This window comes from Falco biarmicus, chromosome 4 (genome assembly GCF_023638135.1).
Source record: "Falco biarmicus isolate bFalBia1 chromosome 4, bFalBia1.pri, whole genome shotgun sequence".
NCBI lineage: Eukaryota > Metazoa > Chordata > Aves > Falconiformes > Falconidae > Falco > Falco biarmicus.
The window spans coordinates 108,590,328-108,604,012 of record NC_079291.1 but is presented as its reverse complement, the minus strand read 5'-3'; the positions used below and the strand labels follow the sequence as shown (position 1 = coordinate 108,604,012).

Genomic DNA, 13,685 nt, shown 5'->3' with positions numbered 1-13,685 from the left:
ACCCTTACTCATAACATAATATGTTATTTCATCTGAGTTTTAACATGTTCATCTGTGTCACATAGGCCCATTCCACAGGTCACGTACTCAACATAACCCCCTCAGGATAATTCTTGTGGCCTGCAGCTCTCAGTCCTCACCCTTCCCCATCACAGGGGCCCTTCCCCCCCCAGCCCAGAGTGCTGCTGGTCCCATGCTGCGTGGATTGAGAGACTGGGTCATGGAGTGAAACCAAAGGGACTGTGTCATTTTCGCTGCCCTTTTGTATGTGAATGAAAGAAGCACATACCTCTTCAAAGGGGCAGGGGGGGAACACACTATAGACTTTAAAATAGTAGGGAAGCTTATTTTATTATTTCAGTGAACGTCTATTACATTTCTTTTAGGGATTTGCCATTTAGATTTTTAATCTGTTTCATTTCAACCTTCAGTGAATCTTGTTAAAATGTTTGATTTGAAGAGCCATATATAGGAAATTTACGTTCCCCAAGTACTTCATATACAGTGATCAAGTCACCCATAACCTTCTCTTTCATAACTGAAGTTAGAGGAAAGCTTAAATTGTGCGTAACAATCTGCAGGGCTATAAAGGAGAGTTTATAGCGGGTTTGTGATGTGACACTTTCCTTAAGTCCTGTCCAGAGCTTCAGTCCTCTGACTGGTGAAGAAGTAAGTGTGTACAAGTGTTTTCCAGGGAAGAAGGTTTCTGTCTGTTTTCTGTTTCTGAAATCTTCGGAAGACTTCTGAGAAGCAAAACATGGGGAAGAGGACTGTTGCACAAACACAGATGAGCTGTAAGGGGTATTGGTGACCAGATAGTGACCTAAACACAAGACTCCTTGAGCATTTATCAGTACATATTTTTGTTAGAAATGAGGAAAAAAATATATCCAGCAAAGGTTGGTGGTAGTATCTGTATTATACTAGTATTGACACCTATGTCAAAGAGAGACCAAATCTGTGGAACGTACTGTGAATCCAATAGGTCTGGCTTTTTTGCACCCCATCCCAATGTCTTCTCAATGTCAGTGAAGACATGACCTCTGTGATCCTTTGCAGAATTGCTCAGAAGCAGTGTTGTGTCTCCACCGTAAAGGAGAACAGTTGCCTGGCTGGCATGATTGCTGCGAAGGAAGGAGATGTGTGTGGACCAGAGGAAAGTGACCCCTGTGGAGGATCTTCGTATAAGGTAGGTTACTCTGATGCTTTTATAGGTTTTGTTCTGAATATTGAAGGTGTCTTCATTTCCTGCATTTAGCAGTAATTTCTTCATATATTATTATGGAGCACAGAAAATTATAAAGTCGCAGGAATGTGGCAGGGAAATTACACTGTTGGTATTTAGGTTTCAACTGCCTGGTGATGCAGCCCCTTTTGAAACTTCACAGTAATGTTGTTTTGAATTATTTCCATCTCCATTTTTAAGATTTAACTTGCTGTATTACTTTTGCCTTCTCGCTTTGGAAGTATCTGAAAAGACCATTTCAGTTTTTATATCTATGGTGTGGAAGAACTTAGAAAATGATAGGGCAAAACTTAATTGAAGATATAATGCAAAACCCATTACTGAACAGTTTGCTTAGCTACAGTGTTGAATTGCAGCCTCATTTCTCAGTCGAATAAAACGATGGATGAGAGGAACAAGCATTTTAGATGATGATGGAAGCTCTTGTTCATAAATAAAGGCAGATCATTAACGAATGGTTCAAATCACAAATCCTGACCCACAGCCTCAGCTTATATAAATGAGATTTGCTTTATGAGAATCAGTGGAGCCAAACCAATTTAAACCAGTTTGAAGATTCAGCATCTTGCTTGCTTACTTGCCTTTTTTTAACAGAAGGGTGCATTTCAGAATTCATTTCACTCTGATAATAATTTACATAGCTATATCTAAGCTTAATAGCAGCTTCCGCTGTCTCAGCAGGAAACTGATTAGTTCTGTCTCTTCTTATACATCGGCGATTCTTGCGGATAATTGTTCACTGGAAAAGCAAGATACGTGGACATCTACTGTGGATTTTAAAGTTTAATTAGCTATGCCGATTTGTCATTTCCAGAACTACTATTTACTTTGGTCTGGAGTCCACCATTAGAATAAAAAGAGAATTTGTGCATTTGGGAGAAGACATTAATATTTCTGAAGTGAGACAGAATTATTATTCTTAGGTTTTCACCATGGTTCTTTTGCATGCCAGACAGAGCACAAGCCGTAGAGTAAGTCTTATCACACATGCCATTCCTTAGAAAGAAGTAGAGTGGGAAAACTTCATCATTCCTGTCTGAACTGAAAAAAGTTACAAAATACTCTCATGGACTAGCTCCTCGTGCCAGTTCCAATGTAATGTTTTCCTTCAAGAGAAACCATCTGAAATGGTAAAATTATTGAAGGGATAGCTTTGCCTTCCTTTTTAGCTCCTTTAGCTATTTAGTCATTGCAGCTACTGCTTGGAAAAAAAATGAAATACTGGGACTGTTGAGACTTTAAGAAAGGCTTTCTAATGTTGTTATAGTTAAACATTCTTCCAGAGGTGACCTCACAGAAAGCGCTGACAGTGCATCACAGTGTTTCCCCTGATCCGCTCTGCTATTAGTGACTGCTGTGTCTGGGTGTTGTAAATCAAAAAGGTTGTCTGGAATGTGGAAAGATAAGTTTGTTTCCCCAAAGACTTTGTAAAAAGTGTTTATGCTGTCCTGCTAAAAGCCAGGGGTTTTCTTCCAGGTAACTAATGTGTGTAGGTCTTCTTCAGGCATCTTTGATGTGGGGTCTTTATTTTTGCTTCAAGATGAATGCAGCAGTGCCAGTTCTTTAGATCGAAGCATTCAGCTTCTGTTCAATACAACTTCATCTTAGGCTGCTTTTAATTGTTATTTACTCTAAAAAGCACATGTTTAGGGACTTCTTCCTAGTAGATGAAGACACCACCATGGTATAATGCAGTTATGCTGGATTCTAGCAAAGATATTTTTGAGAAGAACATAGAAAGTTGTGAATCAAACAGTAGTTCTCAGGGTTTCTTGATTGCAATGTAAAAATAATTTTCGTTGTTATTAAATCAATTGTAGAATTCTGGTAAGTTCAAAAGGTAGCTAATAGGAGATCAAGATATTCAAGTTTTTGCATTTTAGTAGGAACTTTCCAACGAACAAGTTTTTCCACTGGAAAATGAGACACTTGTATTCATCTGGAAAATATGTAAACCCAGAAGTGTATGACTGACTTATACCCTCTGTGATGCCTGCACATGGGCTAAATTGTGAATCAAAACTATGACTGAAAAAAGCCATGTTCTTCAAGGCAAATATTCCAACATTTTACAATACTTGAGTAAAAACATGTATTGTCCTTAACTTCTTCTATTTTGCATACTGAAGCTGCAAAAATTGTACCAAAATTAAAAATATTTATAGAAGGTAGAATTTTCGGTTCATAAAATTTTAATTTGGGGATTCTGGATTTGGGAAGGATGAAAACAGGATTTTTCTCTTTTCTAGCATGACCACCATCCATTATAGCTGGATCATTATTTTTTTAAAATACTTCTTTTGAAAAGATGATTTAGCCCATTTAGTATAAAAAAAAAAATATTCAGCATCTTCAGGACCTGTACTGTAAATTTTTTACAAACATGTATTTGGGCACGTAAAGGCAACTCTTCCTGGCTGTGCATATTTGCAAATGTGAATAATGTCTACTGGTTGTGACGTTTGGGGATTTTTCAGATCAGGAAGCAGGCCATAAAACATGAGCTGTAGTCATAAGTACTGGGTCAAACATGCAAGGGGTACATACTGCGTGTGAAATGCTCAAGAAACCCTAAAGCTACAGTGTTTGAATCTTGAATAAAGTGACTCAGCAGAAGAGTTTCTGCAGACTGAGCTGCTGGTGGACAAGTTTCCCTGTCTCCCTAGTGGAGACAGACTCTGTTTTAATGTGAATGCCCGTCTAGGTTTGCTAATCATGAAAAGTGATTCCTTCCCATTTCCATACTGTGTCCAACCCTTACAACACTGCTTCTCTTATTTGATTGCCTCAGGTCACAGATCTCTCTCCTGGGAAGAGGGAGCTTAGTTCAGTTTTCTTCTCTTCCGTCCTTGGACTTTCTGTTGACATAGCTAACTGGTGCCAGTTTGAATTACAACCTTCGTTTTATGTGTCTGACGCTTGTTCATAGACTGAATATTTGAGTAGACTGAAATTGCTTCTCCTGGTTCAGAGGCTATTGCAGTGTGGCTGCAGACGACAAATGACCGCTGCTGGGCTGGATGTCTTGACTGTCAAAGTTGTTGCAGAGGGAAGGAGGCTCTGCATTTTACAACTATACTGCCAGTGAAAGCATCTAAATGTATATATTAGGGAAGTCAGGACGCTTAGATTTAAATCCAGACAGGCATCTCCAATTCACATATAACCTGTAGCAGAGACTTACAGCTGCTCCGCTTCCTTGCTTGATTTGGTATCCACTATGCATACGCATAGTGTGGACTTTTTGAATTTGATATAATTTATCTGATGCATTTCTGTGGCCTGACTGTGCAATAGATTTGTATGTGACCGAGTAAAGCGTGATACAGTTTTTGTCTGCCACTTGCAGCAGAGGAAAATGCATGAGAGGCCACATTTCAGGGATGCCCCGCTGCATCAGCCTGTCAGTGAAGCTGCTGCTTAGCTATGCTCAGGAAAGAAAAAGCAGGCAGACAGCTCATAACACACACCCTGGCCTTTCTCTAGCCACTGTCTCAGCGGGATGCTGTCCAGGACAGTCACGTAACTAAAGGTCATAGCAGGTTTGCAGGGCAGCGGTGCATAGGGCAAAGTCTTTACTGACATACTGACAGAGCTCAGATGCTGATGATGATCCTTATGCCCATGCAAGATATTTATGAACCCTTTCACGTTGCTTCAAGCAACTAACCATTTTTTTGAGATCTAACGCAGGGAGGTATAGATCTGTATTGTCTATAATCTACTATATTCAAAGCAATGGCTGTGTGCAAGAGCTAGCTAGGAAGAGGTGATCTGTGGCACCACTACTTCCTTGCACGCACGTTGCTGAAACCATTGTCACAGGCTTTGTGTTTAGCCTGGTTGCATTTGACCTGTTTGTGCAGGAGGGCAAAAACCAGCACAAGTAAAGCTTTGATGTTTGCAACTGTCTAAACCCAAAGTGCTTTTCCAGATGCTCCACTGTTAAAGGAAGCACAGATCAGTTCCAGGTGTGTGTGTGGTCTTATCCCTGAAACAGACTGTTAAATTCTTGTTGCTGATAGTCTCCTCCTTTTGCAGCAATGCTGCGATTGCTGTAACCTGGGCCTGCGATTAAGGAGCGAGGGGAAAACCTGTGAGTCCAACATAAATCTGGGCTACCCCTGCAGTCATGTGATGCTGTCCTGCTGTGAAGGAGGAGATCACTTTATCCATCCAGAAATAAAAAGGCATCCTGAACCTTTGCCAACAGTGACACCTGAGAAAGGTAAGTGTCCATTTATGTATTTGAAGACATTGCAGATAAGGTCTCTGTCTCATGTGGTCACATGGGGAGATGCTAGAAGGAGTAATGCCACAGGAGCACAGTTGCCTTCTCTCTCAGATCAAGTATAGACTTCCTTGTTCTTAAAGCAGTTCTGAAAAAGGAAAAAAAAATATGTAGGTGTTTCTGATCCTTAAAACATGCCTTCTTTAGTACTTCGGGGTTTTGTTTGTTTTTCCCCTCTGAGTCACACGGTACAGGGACCTGCCACTAGTAAGAAGCCTTGGTAAGAAGCAAAGTTGAAGCTGGTCATTGTATTTTTAGCAGAAGAAATCCTGAAAGAGTCTGTGCAAAGCAAATTACAAGTTTTTTCCAGACAAAGTAGTCCCGTGGATTATGATACCAATGAAACATCCTGGGAATAGATTTCCTCTTGTTTTGGTGAACATCACAGCAGCTTTCTCACAGCACACTCTGGAGAAGCCCCAGAGCACTGCCGTTTGTTTTCACTCTTCCAACATATAAGCATAGTGATGCTGAGGAGCCAAGTCAAATCCCTGCAGGCAGAGAGGCATGACAGATCTGGAGCTTGGACAGTTATGCTTCCTCCCTCAGCCCAATGTCACACTCCTTCCAGCATCACTCTGTAGCCACTTGTCATGCACGAGTTGCATGGTAACCTCCTGCATACGCTAGGGTTCAAGTTTTGTGCATTCTTTTCTCATAAATTAAATGTGTATTTTCTCTTGCCAACAAATGTAAGGGTTTATTTCAACCTAGCTGAGACCTCACTGGGCAAGAAAGTTTGCGTTGTATGTGTTTCAGAAAAGCCGACTGAGAAACTCGCTGAACAATTAATTTTAGTGTCACAGAAAGTCTTGTCAAACTTGGTCAGGAAATGGAAAGGATAGTGCTTTTGCCAGTGTTTAAAAGGAGTAGGTAGGGTAGCCCTGTCACTCTTAAGTGGTCCCAGAATTTTTGTAAATGCTAGTTACAGAAGTAGCCCATAAATTAATAGTGGTGTTGAAAAGAGTTTCCAAACCAACTGGATAAGTTTTTTTTCCTGAAATTTGAAATTCGGTGTAGTTCTTTAGTGGGGCCAATTTCAGATGGGGCTTCAGTGTGATATCTTAGTTCAAAAAACGATAGCAATGGTGTTAGTAGTCAGTGTGAAAGGTGAGGTTGTAACCTCCCACGGTCACATCTCCCACATATTTCTCAGTGACTCCTGTAAAATGTCTGTCCCTCCAGCCTGTTATGGAAGGAGGTGGTGGACCTTCAGCACCATGGTCTTACCTTCAGGTTGGGTTCATTCTCTCTTGTCCTTGGGCTAAGTGTTCTGAGTAGATTTGACTGTGTCTGGAGTTTGTGTGACCAAACACTCCATACTGTATGGTGCTAATGCTAAAGCACGTATTAGAGAACCAGCAAGTGGTGTCCTCTTGTAGTTTCAGAGATGGAAGATCACAATGAAGCTTTGTCCATCAGCAATGAAGCTGAACTGTCAAATAACCTGCCTGGAGATGACCTGGATGAATGTCTTATCTATGGTGGGGAACTCTGTCAGCATTTGTGTATAAACACTGTGGGGTCCTACAAGTGTTCGTGTTTTCCAGAATTCACTTTGCAAGATGATGGGACTAGCTGCTCTCCAGGTGAGAAAATGGGCAGGAAACACCATGAATGATGGTCTTTGTGCCACCTGCATTGATCTACCAAACTTTTCTTTACTTTCTCTGTAGTTTCTGTGAGGTTTTTTATGGGTTTTGATGCATGGACATTTTCCATAGAAATTGGACAGGTTAATAATGTAAGGAAAAAAAAACATTTAGGAAACTTAATTATACCTTATTTTTGTATATCAGTGGCATGAGATCAGGTGGTATTTAATATCTTCAGATCAACTCTTTTTGCTTTTCAGAAGAGGATTTGTGAATATTCTTAATGAAATACCTTTTCTTCTTAGAGTCATTTTGTATTTCACAGTTAGCTTTCCTTTAAATAAACTTTACTCAGTTCAAACAGACAGCATTGCTTCCTGAACTTTGATTTTTATCTAAAATCATTAACATCTTTCAGTGATACAAAATCTAAATATATCTAGTGTGGTGGAAGTCTTGAAAAGCGAGTCTATTGTGTTGTAATTGTTTTGATGTCTGGAGTTCTCCAATGGCAAGATTTCAGATCAGATAACTTGAAAAGTTGAAACCTTATATTAGTTACAAGTGCTTTCAGTTATTTAACAAGCAAAACAAGTGTTGCCATCCAATGACAAAATTCCGTAGACTTCAAATAGTTTCTGCCCAAGCCAAACAATGAGCATTCATTATGTCATTCTTTTCAACGTGATGTTACAACACTTACATCAGTAACGTGTTTGACAGTGTGTCTGCGGCAGCTGTCTGCCCTGTTGTTTATATTAAAATTCTGGGGAAGGAACCTAATCCAAAAGAAGCAAAGAAAATGGTTCTTACTTTAGCCCTGCAAAATTTGGCTTGATTGTTCACCTGGAGTGTATGTGTGGTTTTGTTCTGCTTTGCTTTGCTTTGCTTTGCTTCCCCCACTACAAACTCTGTTGAAGTGCAGATTTGGGTTAATAAATCTAGTATCAGGATAGTCAGTCATCTTGGCAGATCTGCAAGACTGCAGTGCTTATGGCTGTGCCAAGACATGTAGAGGATTTACAGAGCTCAGCTGAGGTGGAGGATTGTGACAAGGGTAGGAGACTGTGAGCGAGACATCTGAGACACAGAGGAGGAGCGAAGCGAGGCAGAGTTGCTGCTGTCATCCTGGAATCCTGGGCCAGGTTAAAGGCTGGCTGAGGGAGGGGGCAGGGCACCACGCTTGCTACGCTTGGCCAATCCAATGTGCTCTACCTGGCAATGTGGCACAGCAGCCTTTTATTTCTCATTTATCCTCTGTGTATGTGCCCATCTCTGTGGTGTGGCCTGTGCATGGAGACCCCAGACAGTTTTGAATCTCATACCGTTGGGGAATTTTTACTACTGTGGTTAGATATAATGCTTTTGTATTTGTACCTGTCCCAGTACATTTCCAGCTTTTTGCTGGACTGAGAATGTTTTTGTATTTAATTTTTGTTTTTTAAAACATGTCACACTTTTTCACAAGGCTTGGAAGTAGTGATGTCCTTGCAGTGGGTCTGTGAGGCAGGGAGAAAGCATACTTTGATGAAACTTCAAAAGCTGCTTCTTGCTTCTCTGCTCTCTCTGGGGAAATCATTCAGGCTATACCACAAGCAGGTGACTTTCATTTGCCTGTGTGTCACAGCCCATTGTATGCCTGTGATTTCATTTTGGTTTCAAGTGAAATTGCTCTTCCTGTACCCCAAACCTGTATTGCAGTCACACAGTCATTTAATGTCATTGCATGGTGGCTCACACTGTGCTCCAGGTGACACTTGAACCCAAATCAATGGGAAAAGGACACATCCCTCTTAAAGAACAATTCTGCCTTACAGATTTAGGCTTCTAGTTTGTTGATATTGATAAACTGCATTATTCTTATTGATGTAACAGAGCTGCTTCTTTTTTTAACTATTCTGATACCTTTAACATTACTTTGTTGAAAATCTTCATGACAGATAGCAGCTGTCATATTTTCCACTTGGCTGTGTAAAAGTCATTCCAGAGTATCCCATGCTTGTAAAGGTGAGCGTCTGCTCTTCATCTGTGTTGAAACAGCATGTACAGAATATGTTTAAAGACTTGGCGTGGGTTTGGCTTTTTCCTTCATCATACACTGAATGAAAGACAGCCACTGTATTTACAATATACCAATATTTTTAAAAGTAGAATTAGCACTTTCTGGTTTATTCATTAGGTGTTGCAATATTTTACAGAAATTATCCATGATGTTTGTGAGTATCTCAGAGAGAGAGAGAGCTGTCAGGCAGTTGTTCATATCAGATGGCAGCTTCCAAAAGCAACTGTTCACCCCACACATAGACAGTTGTCCAGGACACCAAAATGTTTCCTCCTACAAATCGTGAGGGAGTGGGATGGATGGGATGAGGACCCTTGCCATGGGGTGTCTGGTGGAGATGATGCTGTCTGTGATCCATCTCTGCCTCCCTTGCCTTACAGATCCTGACAGAGGACAGGTGGAGAGGCTGGAAGCAGAAGCCACCATCCCTCCAGCAGCCTCTCCTTCTCAGCCTCTTCTCATCATGTCCTTACAAGAAGGGCAGGATAAATGTAAAGGTATGTTGGAGGTGTAAACTGCAGATGCAGACAAGTGAGGAATGTTTAGAGAGCCAGAATAAAATTTCATGCATCCTTTCACCAATCTGATTTCAGTGCACATCCTTAATCGGTTACCTCTGGCATAAGGCTGAGGAATTGTCAGGGGAGACCTGAGGAAGTAATTTGAGGCTTTACTCTGGCTTCAGGGTTGTTACACACCTGCTATTTAGTTTAAAGTAAGCAGTGCAGCATAAGGCAAGCAATACAGGTAGGAGGGGCACAGGTGTGTTTCTGTAGGAGGGTTGTAAATAGTGATTAGAGCTGCCTGGACAGATTGTTTACAAACTGCATTCCCTGTTGCCTAAATTGGGATTTTATTTGGATGACTCAGAGGTTTGTTACTTCAGCTGATCTGTGTTGAGAATGCTAATGTATGATGCAATTTTGCTTTGTATAGATAACGGCCCCTGCAAGCACATCTGCAATATTGTGGAAGGAAATGTTGTATGCTCTTGTTTGTCTGGATATACGATCATGGCTGATAGGTTTTCTTGTGAAGGTAAGTGGTTCAGTTCACCACAGAGACAGGGTTTAAAGCAGTTTTATATCTCATACCCATAGGTGTTTCTCTGAGGGCTCCTTCTCTACTGTGAATTGCAAGTGGCAATACAGAGGCTATTTGGCAGAAGGAATACCAGATCTGCTTCACAGATAACTCCTGAAGCGTGTCTATCCAGTGTGCCTGTTACCTGGGGACTTCAGGTGAAGGCAGGCCTGGATTTGTGCTCTTTTCCTCTGATGTTCCAGGCTTTTTTTCAGCCCTCTTGGTTTCTGTTCCCACTACTATTCCTCCCGAGCGTCTGCCTACACAGCTATGGACATGCAGCTTTTCCTCCTGAGAACAGGAGCAGCTCGCAGGACACAGGCACATTTGCTGACCTGCAGAACGCCCTTAGAGCTACAGCTGTGCCTTGTCACCTGTTTTCTTTGTTTTGATTTCTGCTTGCCTTGAAAACCTGGATTCAATGAGGCTTCGCTGTGAGCTGGTCCAGCTCCATGTGTTTCACTTGACACTGAAGCTCAGGCCTGCACAGTGACAAACAGTAAATTCCAAAGCTGCATCATGATTGTTCACATTATATACATTTTTAGGGACAAGTCTGGGTAGTGACAAAGGGTATGCTTGCTAGGGAAAGATTTTGGGGGTCAGAAGCAATGCCCTGTGACATACTTTAATTATAAATCTATAAGTATGGGAGCAATAACAGCCAGCAGTGAAATGCAAGTAGAAGCTTCTGATACTCGGAATAGCTCACAAGTGATCCACATCACTCTTAATCTCAGATCTTCTTGAATAACGAATAATTTTCATGAAATTCCAGATAGTCCATGAAGAAAATTGGAATTTAATATCACCAGATAATATATTCACTGTGCATTGCTTACTCAAGTGTGGTGGAAGCTAATTTGATTAATTAATGTCAGAATCAAAATGGGCATTTCAAGGCAATCGTTTTCCAACAGGAGGTGAAAAAATTCAGAAGTGTCAGTGGAAATAGTGAGTTTAAATTGTAGCAAGGGACATTTATAATCTACGCTAAAGTAAGTATTTGATGGTAAGGGTGGTGGTTTGCTGAAACACATTTCCTGCCAAGAAGTGTGTGTTGCCTCTGTGTGACTGCCTGTTTTTAAGAATGGCTCTTTCTGGAATGACAAAAAGTGTAGGGGTGTGAGCAAGGATGAGATGATCGCCGAGGGTTTATTCCAGCCCTGTTTTCAGCGTAACACTGTATGTATTGTAGCACGGTGCTGATATAGTAGCTCCAACACACTTCATTTAGGCATCTCCAGCATGAAAGAAGTGTTGTTTCATTTCAGAAATTGTTCTAATAGAATTCTATTTTTCCCTTTTGGTTGCAACATGTTGATATAGATTTGGATGAGTGCCTCACAGGTGCTCACGCTTGTTCCAGAGGCCAATTATGTGTGAACACACTGGGATCATTCTACTGTGTCAGCCACAGAGTGATCTGTGCAGAGGGCTTTATACTCAACAGGCATAGAAAATGTGTTGGTAAGATGATAGGTATAAGCCATTTACCACAGCATCATAATTCTTCATGCTCCGCAATGCATTTAAACCATTTGTGCAAAAAGGCTCTCTGGCCATCTTTGCGTATGACATTTAAATATGAGTTAGTAAAAACACATGTGCACCATTTGCTCAGCCACTTAACATCATGAGTTGTATGCCATTTGGCTTTTTCCCTAGCAGTACATTCTCAGGATACATATAACTTTGTGCAAAAGTCATAAAAGTCCATAGGTATGATGACCACAGCAGTACTGATGACTATTAAACTGACTAAGAAAACACAGCAGTTGATCCCTCTGGACAATGTCAATACTGCCAAGTCCCCAGACATCATGAAACAACAAAACTTCATAAATAGAGCTCAAGAAATCTGCATAAATCTGGGCAGTGGAAAAGATCCATTCGAAAGTGATGGAATTTTAAAATTCAGATTAGTCCTTTGTTGATTCTGGCACAAATCTCTTTGTGTAACCGTCAAAGATTCACCATAATTCTGCTGTATCGTCCTTGCTATTTAAGTTCATATAAGAAACCACTCTATTTTTACAAGTATATTTATGAGGACTTAATTTGCTTCAAAAAGATGAGGTCTGAATTTTTCTCAGGCAGGTTTAGGAGGTACCTGAGCTGCAGCAGTGCTCGGTGGAAATGCCTGGAAAAATGGAGACCTCTAGTCGTTAATGGAAGCAGCAGTGCCTGTGACTGTAATGTCATGTGTGAATACATTCACATTCTCCGTCCCTGTCTTCCTCCCTATGTTTATAACATTGTTTTTCTGACCATCACAGCTTTGGTTTTGTTTCTGTCTTTTAAAGCTCTGTGATCTCCTCTTATTAATGACCATCATATGGCATGAGGGCATGAGCAGGAAAGTTTGGACAGTGTCATAGTTTAGAGCAGAAATGTGATGTACCATCTTCTGTAATTGTCAAAATTGGATATTTTTTTAAAAAAATACTATTTTATTTTGAAATCAGAGATACTGGTAAGCATAGAAAACTAATGAAATTATCTAGTTCAAATTTAATGGCTGACAGAACACCACTGGAAGGAAGAATGCCTTTACAGACAACATACCAGACTGTGAGGTGGAAGATGGTATTTGTAGCTGGCCACAGTCTGCATGGTGTGTTTCATGGCTTTCACAGAGCCTGCTGCATGTGCCACACTTCTGAATAGAAGGTCTGGTAAGTGAGCAGCTGAAGGAACTGCCTCACCTTGCATTCTGCTTCTGAAAATCTTGCCATTTAATCCCTTGATGTTTTGCCTGGACTGTGCAGTATGGATGTACCTGTCCTTTTTTACATCTCCCAGGAGTGTTTTGAAACTAAATTAATGCATGTTTGTTAGCAACTTTGGCAGAAGGTGCTATAGAAGATGCCAAGTGCTTCCTTTTATTCACTATTTTCCTCTCCTGTCCTCTACCCCATGACATTATAACAGAATTTTATTGTGACTGATGCAAGAGAAACCTCAGGCATTGCTAATAAAATGAAAGATACAACTCTCATTTGTAAAGCTAGAAGATCCTCTTCTCCCTCACTAAATAACAAACCTCTGTATTTCTGTAATGTAAGTCAGGTTTTTACAGGTGTCCTTGTAAATAATCTAGAAAACTTTAAAGTTTCTCTTTCTTTTTTGATAGATATACCCTGTGCGCTCTGTACTCTTATACAGCTCTGCTCTGTGTGGTGCCTGGAGAACTTTGCTGTATTTCACATTTTTCCTACTTTTCTAGTCAGAGGAAAGCCACAAGCATACTGTGGTTTCTGTTTTGTTCAACTGCCTCATTGCAGCCGTATTTGCCTAAGGTATCCTTTTCCAGCTTAACTGCTTGTGTGCTCCATCATGAGCTATCTCAAACGCCGTGAGGAAAGCTTTGGTAATTTGTTTGCAAGTTATTGTTTTAATGATGTT

The 13,685-nt window shown here is 40.7% G+C and overlaps 1 protein-coding gene across 10 annotated transcripts in view; it reads left to right on the top strand.

Annotated features, from left to right (window-relative positions):
• Window positions 1-13,685, top strand: part of FBLN2 (fibulin 2) — a 106,364-nt gene that overhangs the window by 73,628 nt on the left and 19,051 nt on the right. For all 10 annotated transcript variants that reach the window (XM_056337906.1, XM_056337908.1, XM_056337910.1 and 7 more), the window contains 5 exons: window positions 1,060-1,189; window positions 5,288-5,474; window positions 6,920-7,126; window positions 9,575-9,691; window positions 10,131-10,232. In XM_056337906.1, coding sequence (XP_056193881.1) covers window positions 1,060-1,189; window positions 5,288-5,474; window positions 6,920-7,126; window positions 9,575-9,691; window positions 10,131-10,232 — 743 coding nt within the window. The remainder of the gene's footprint in view (window positions 1-1,059; window positions 1,190-5,287; window positions 5,475-6,919; window positions 7,127-9,574; window positions 9,692-10,130; window positions 10,233-13,685) is intronic.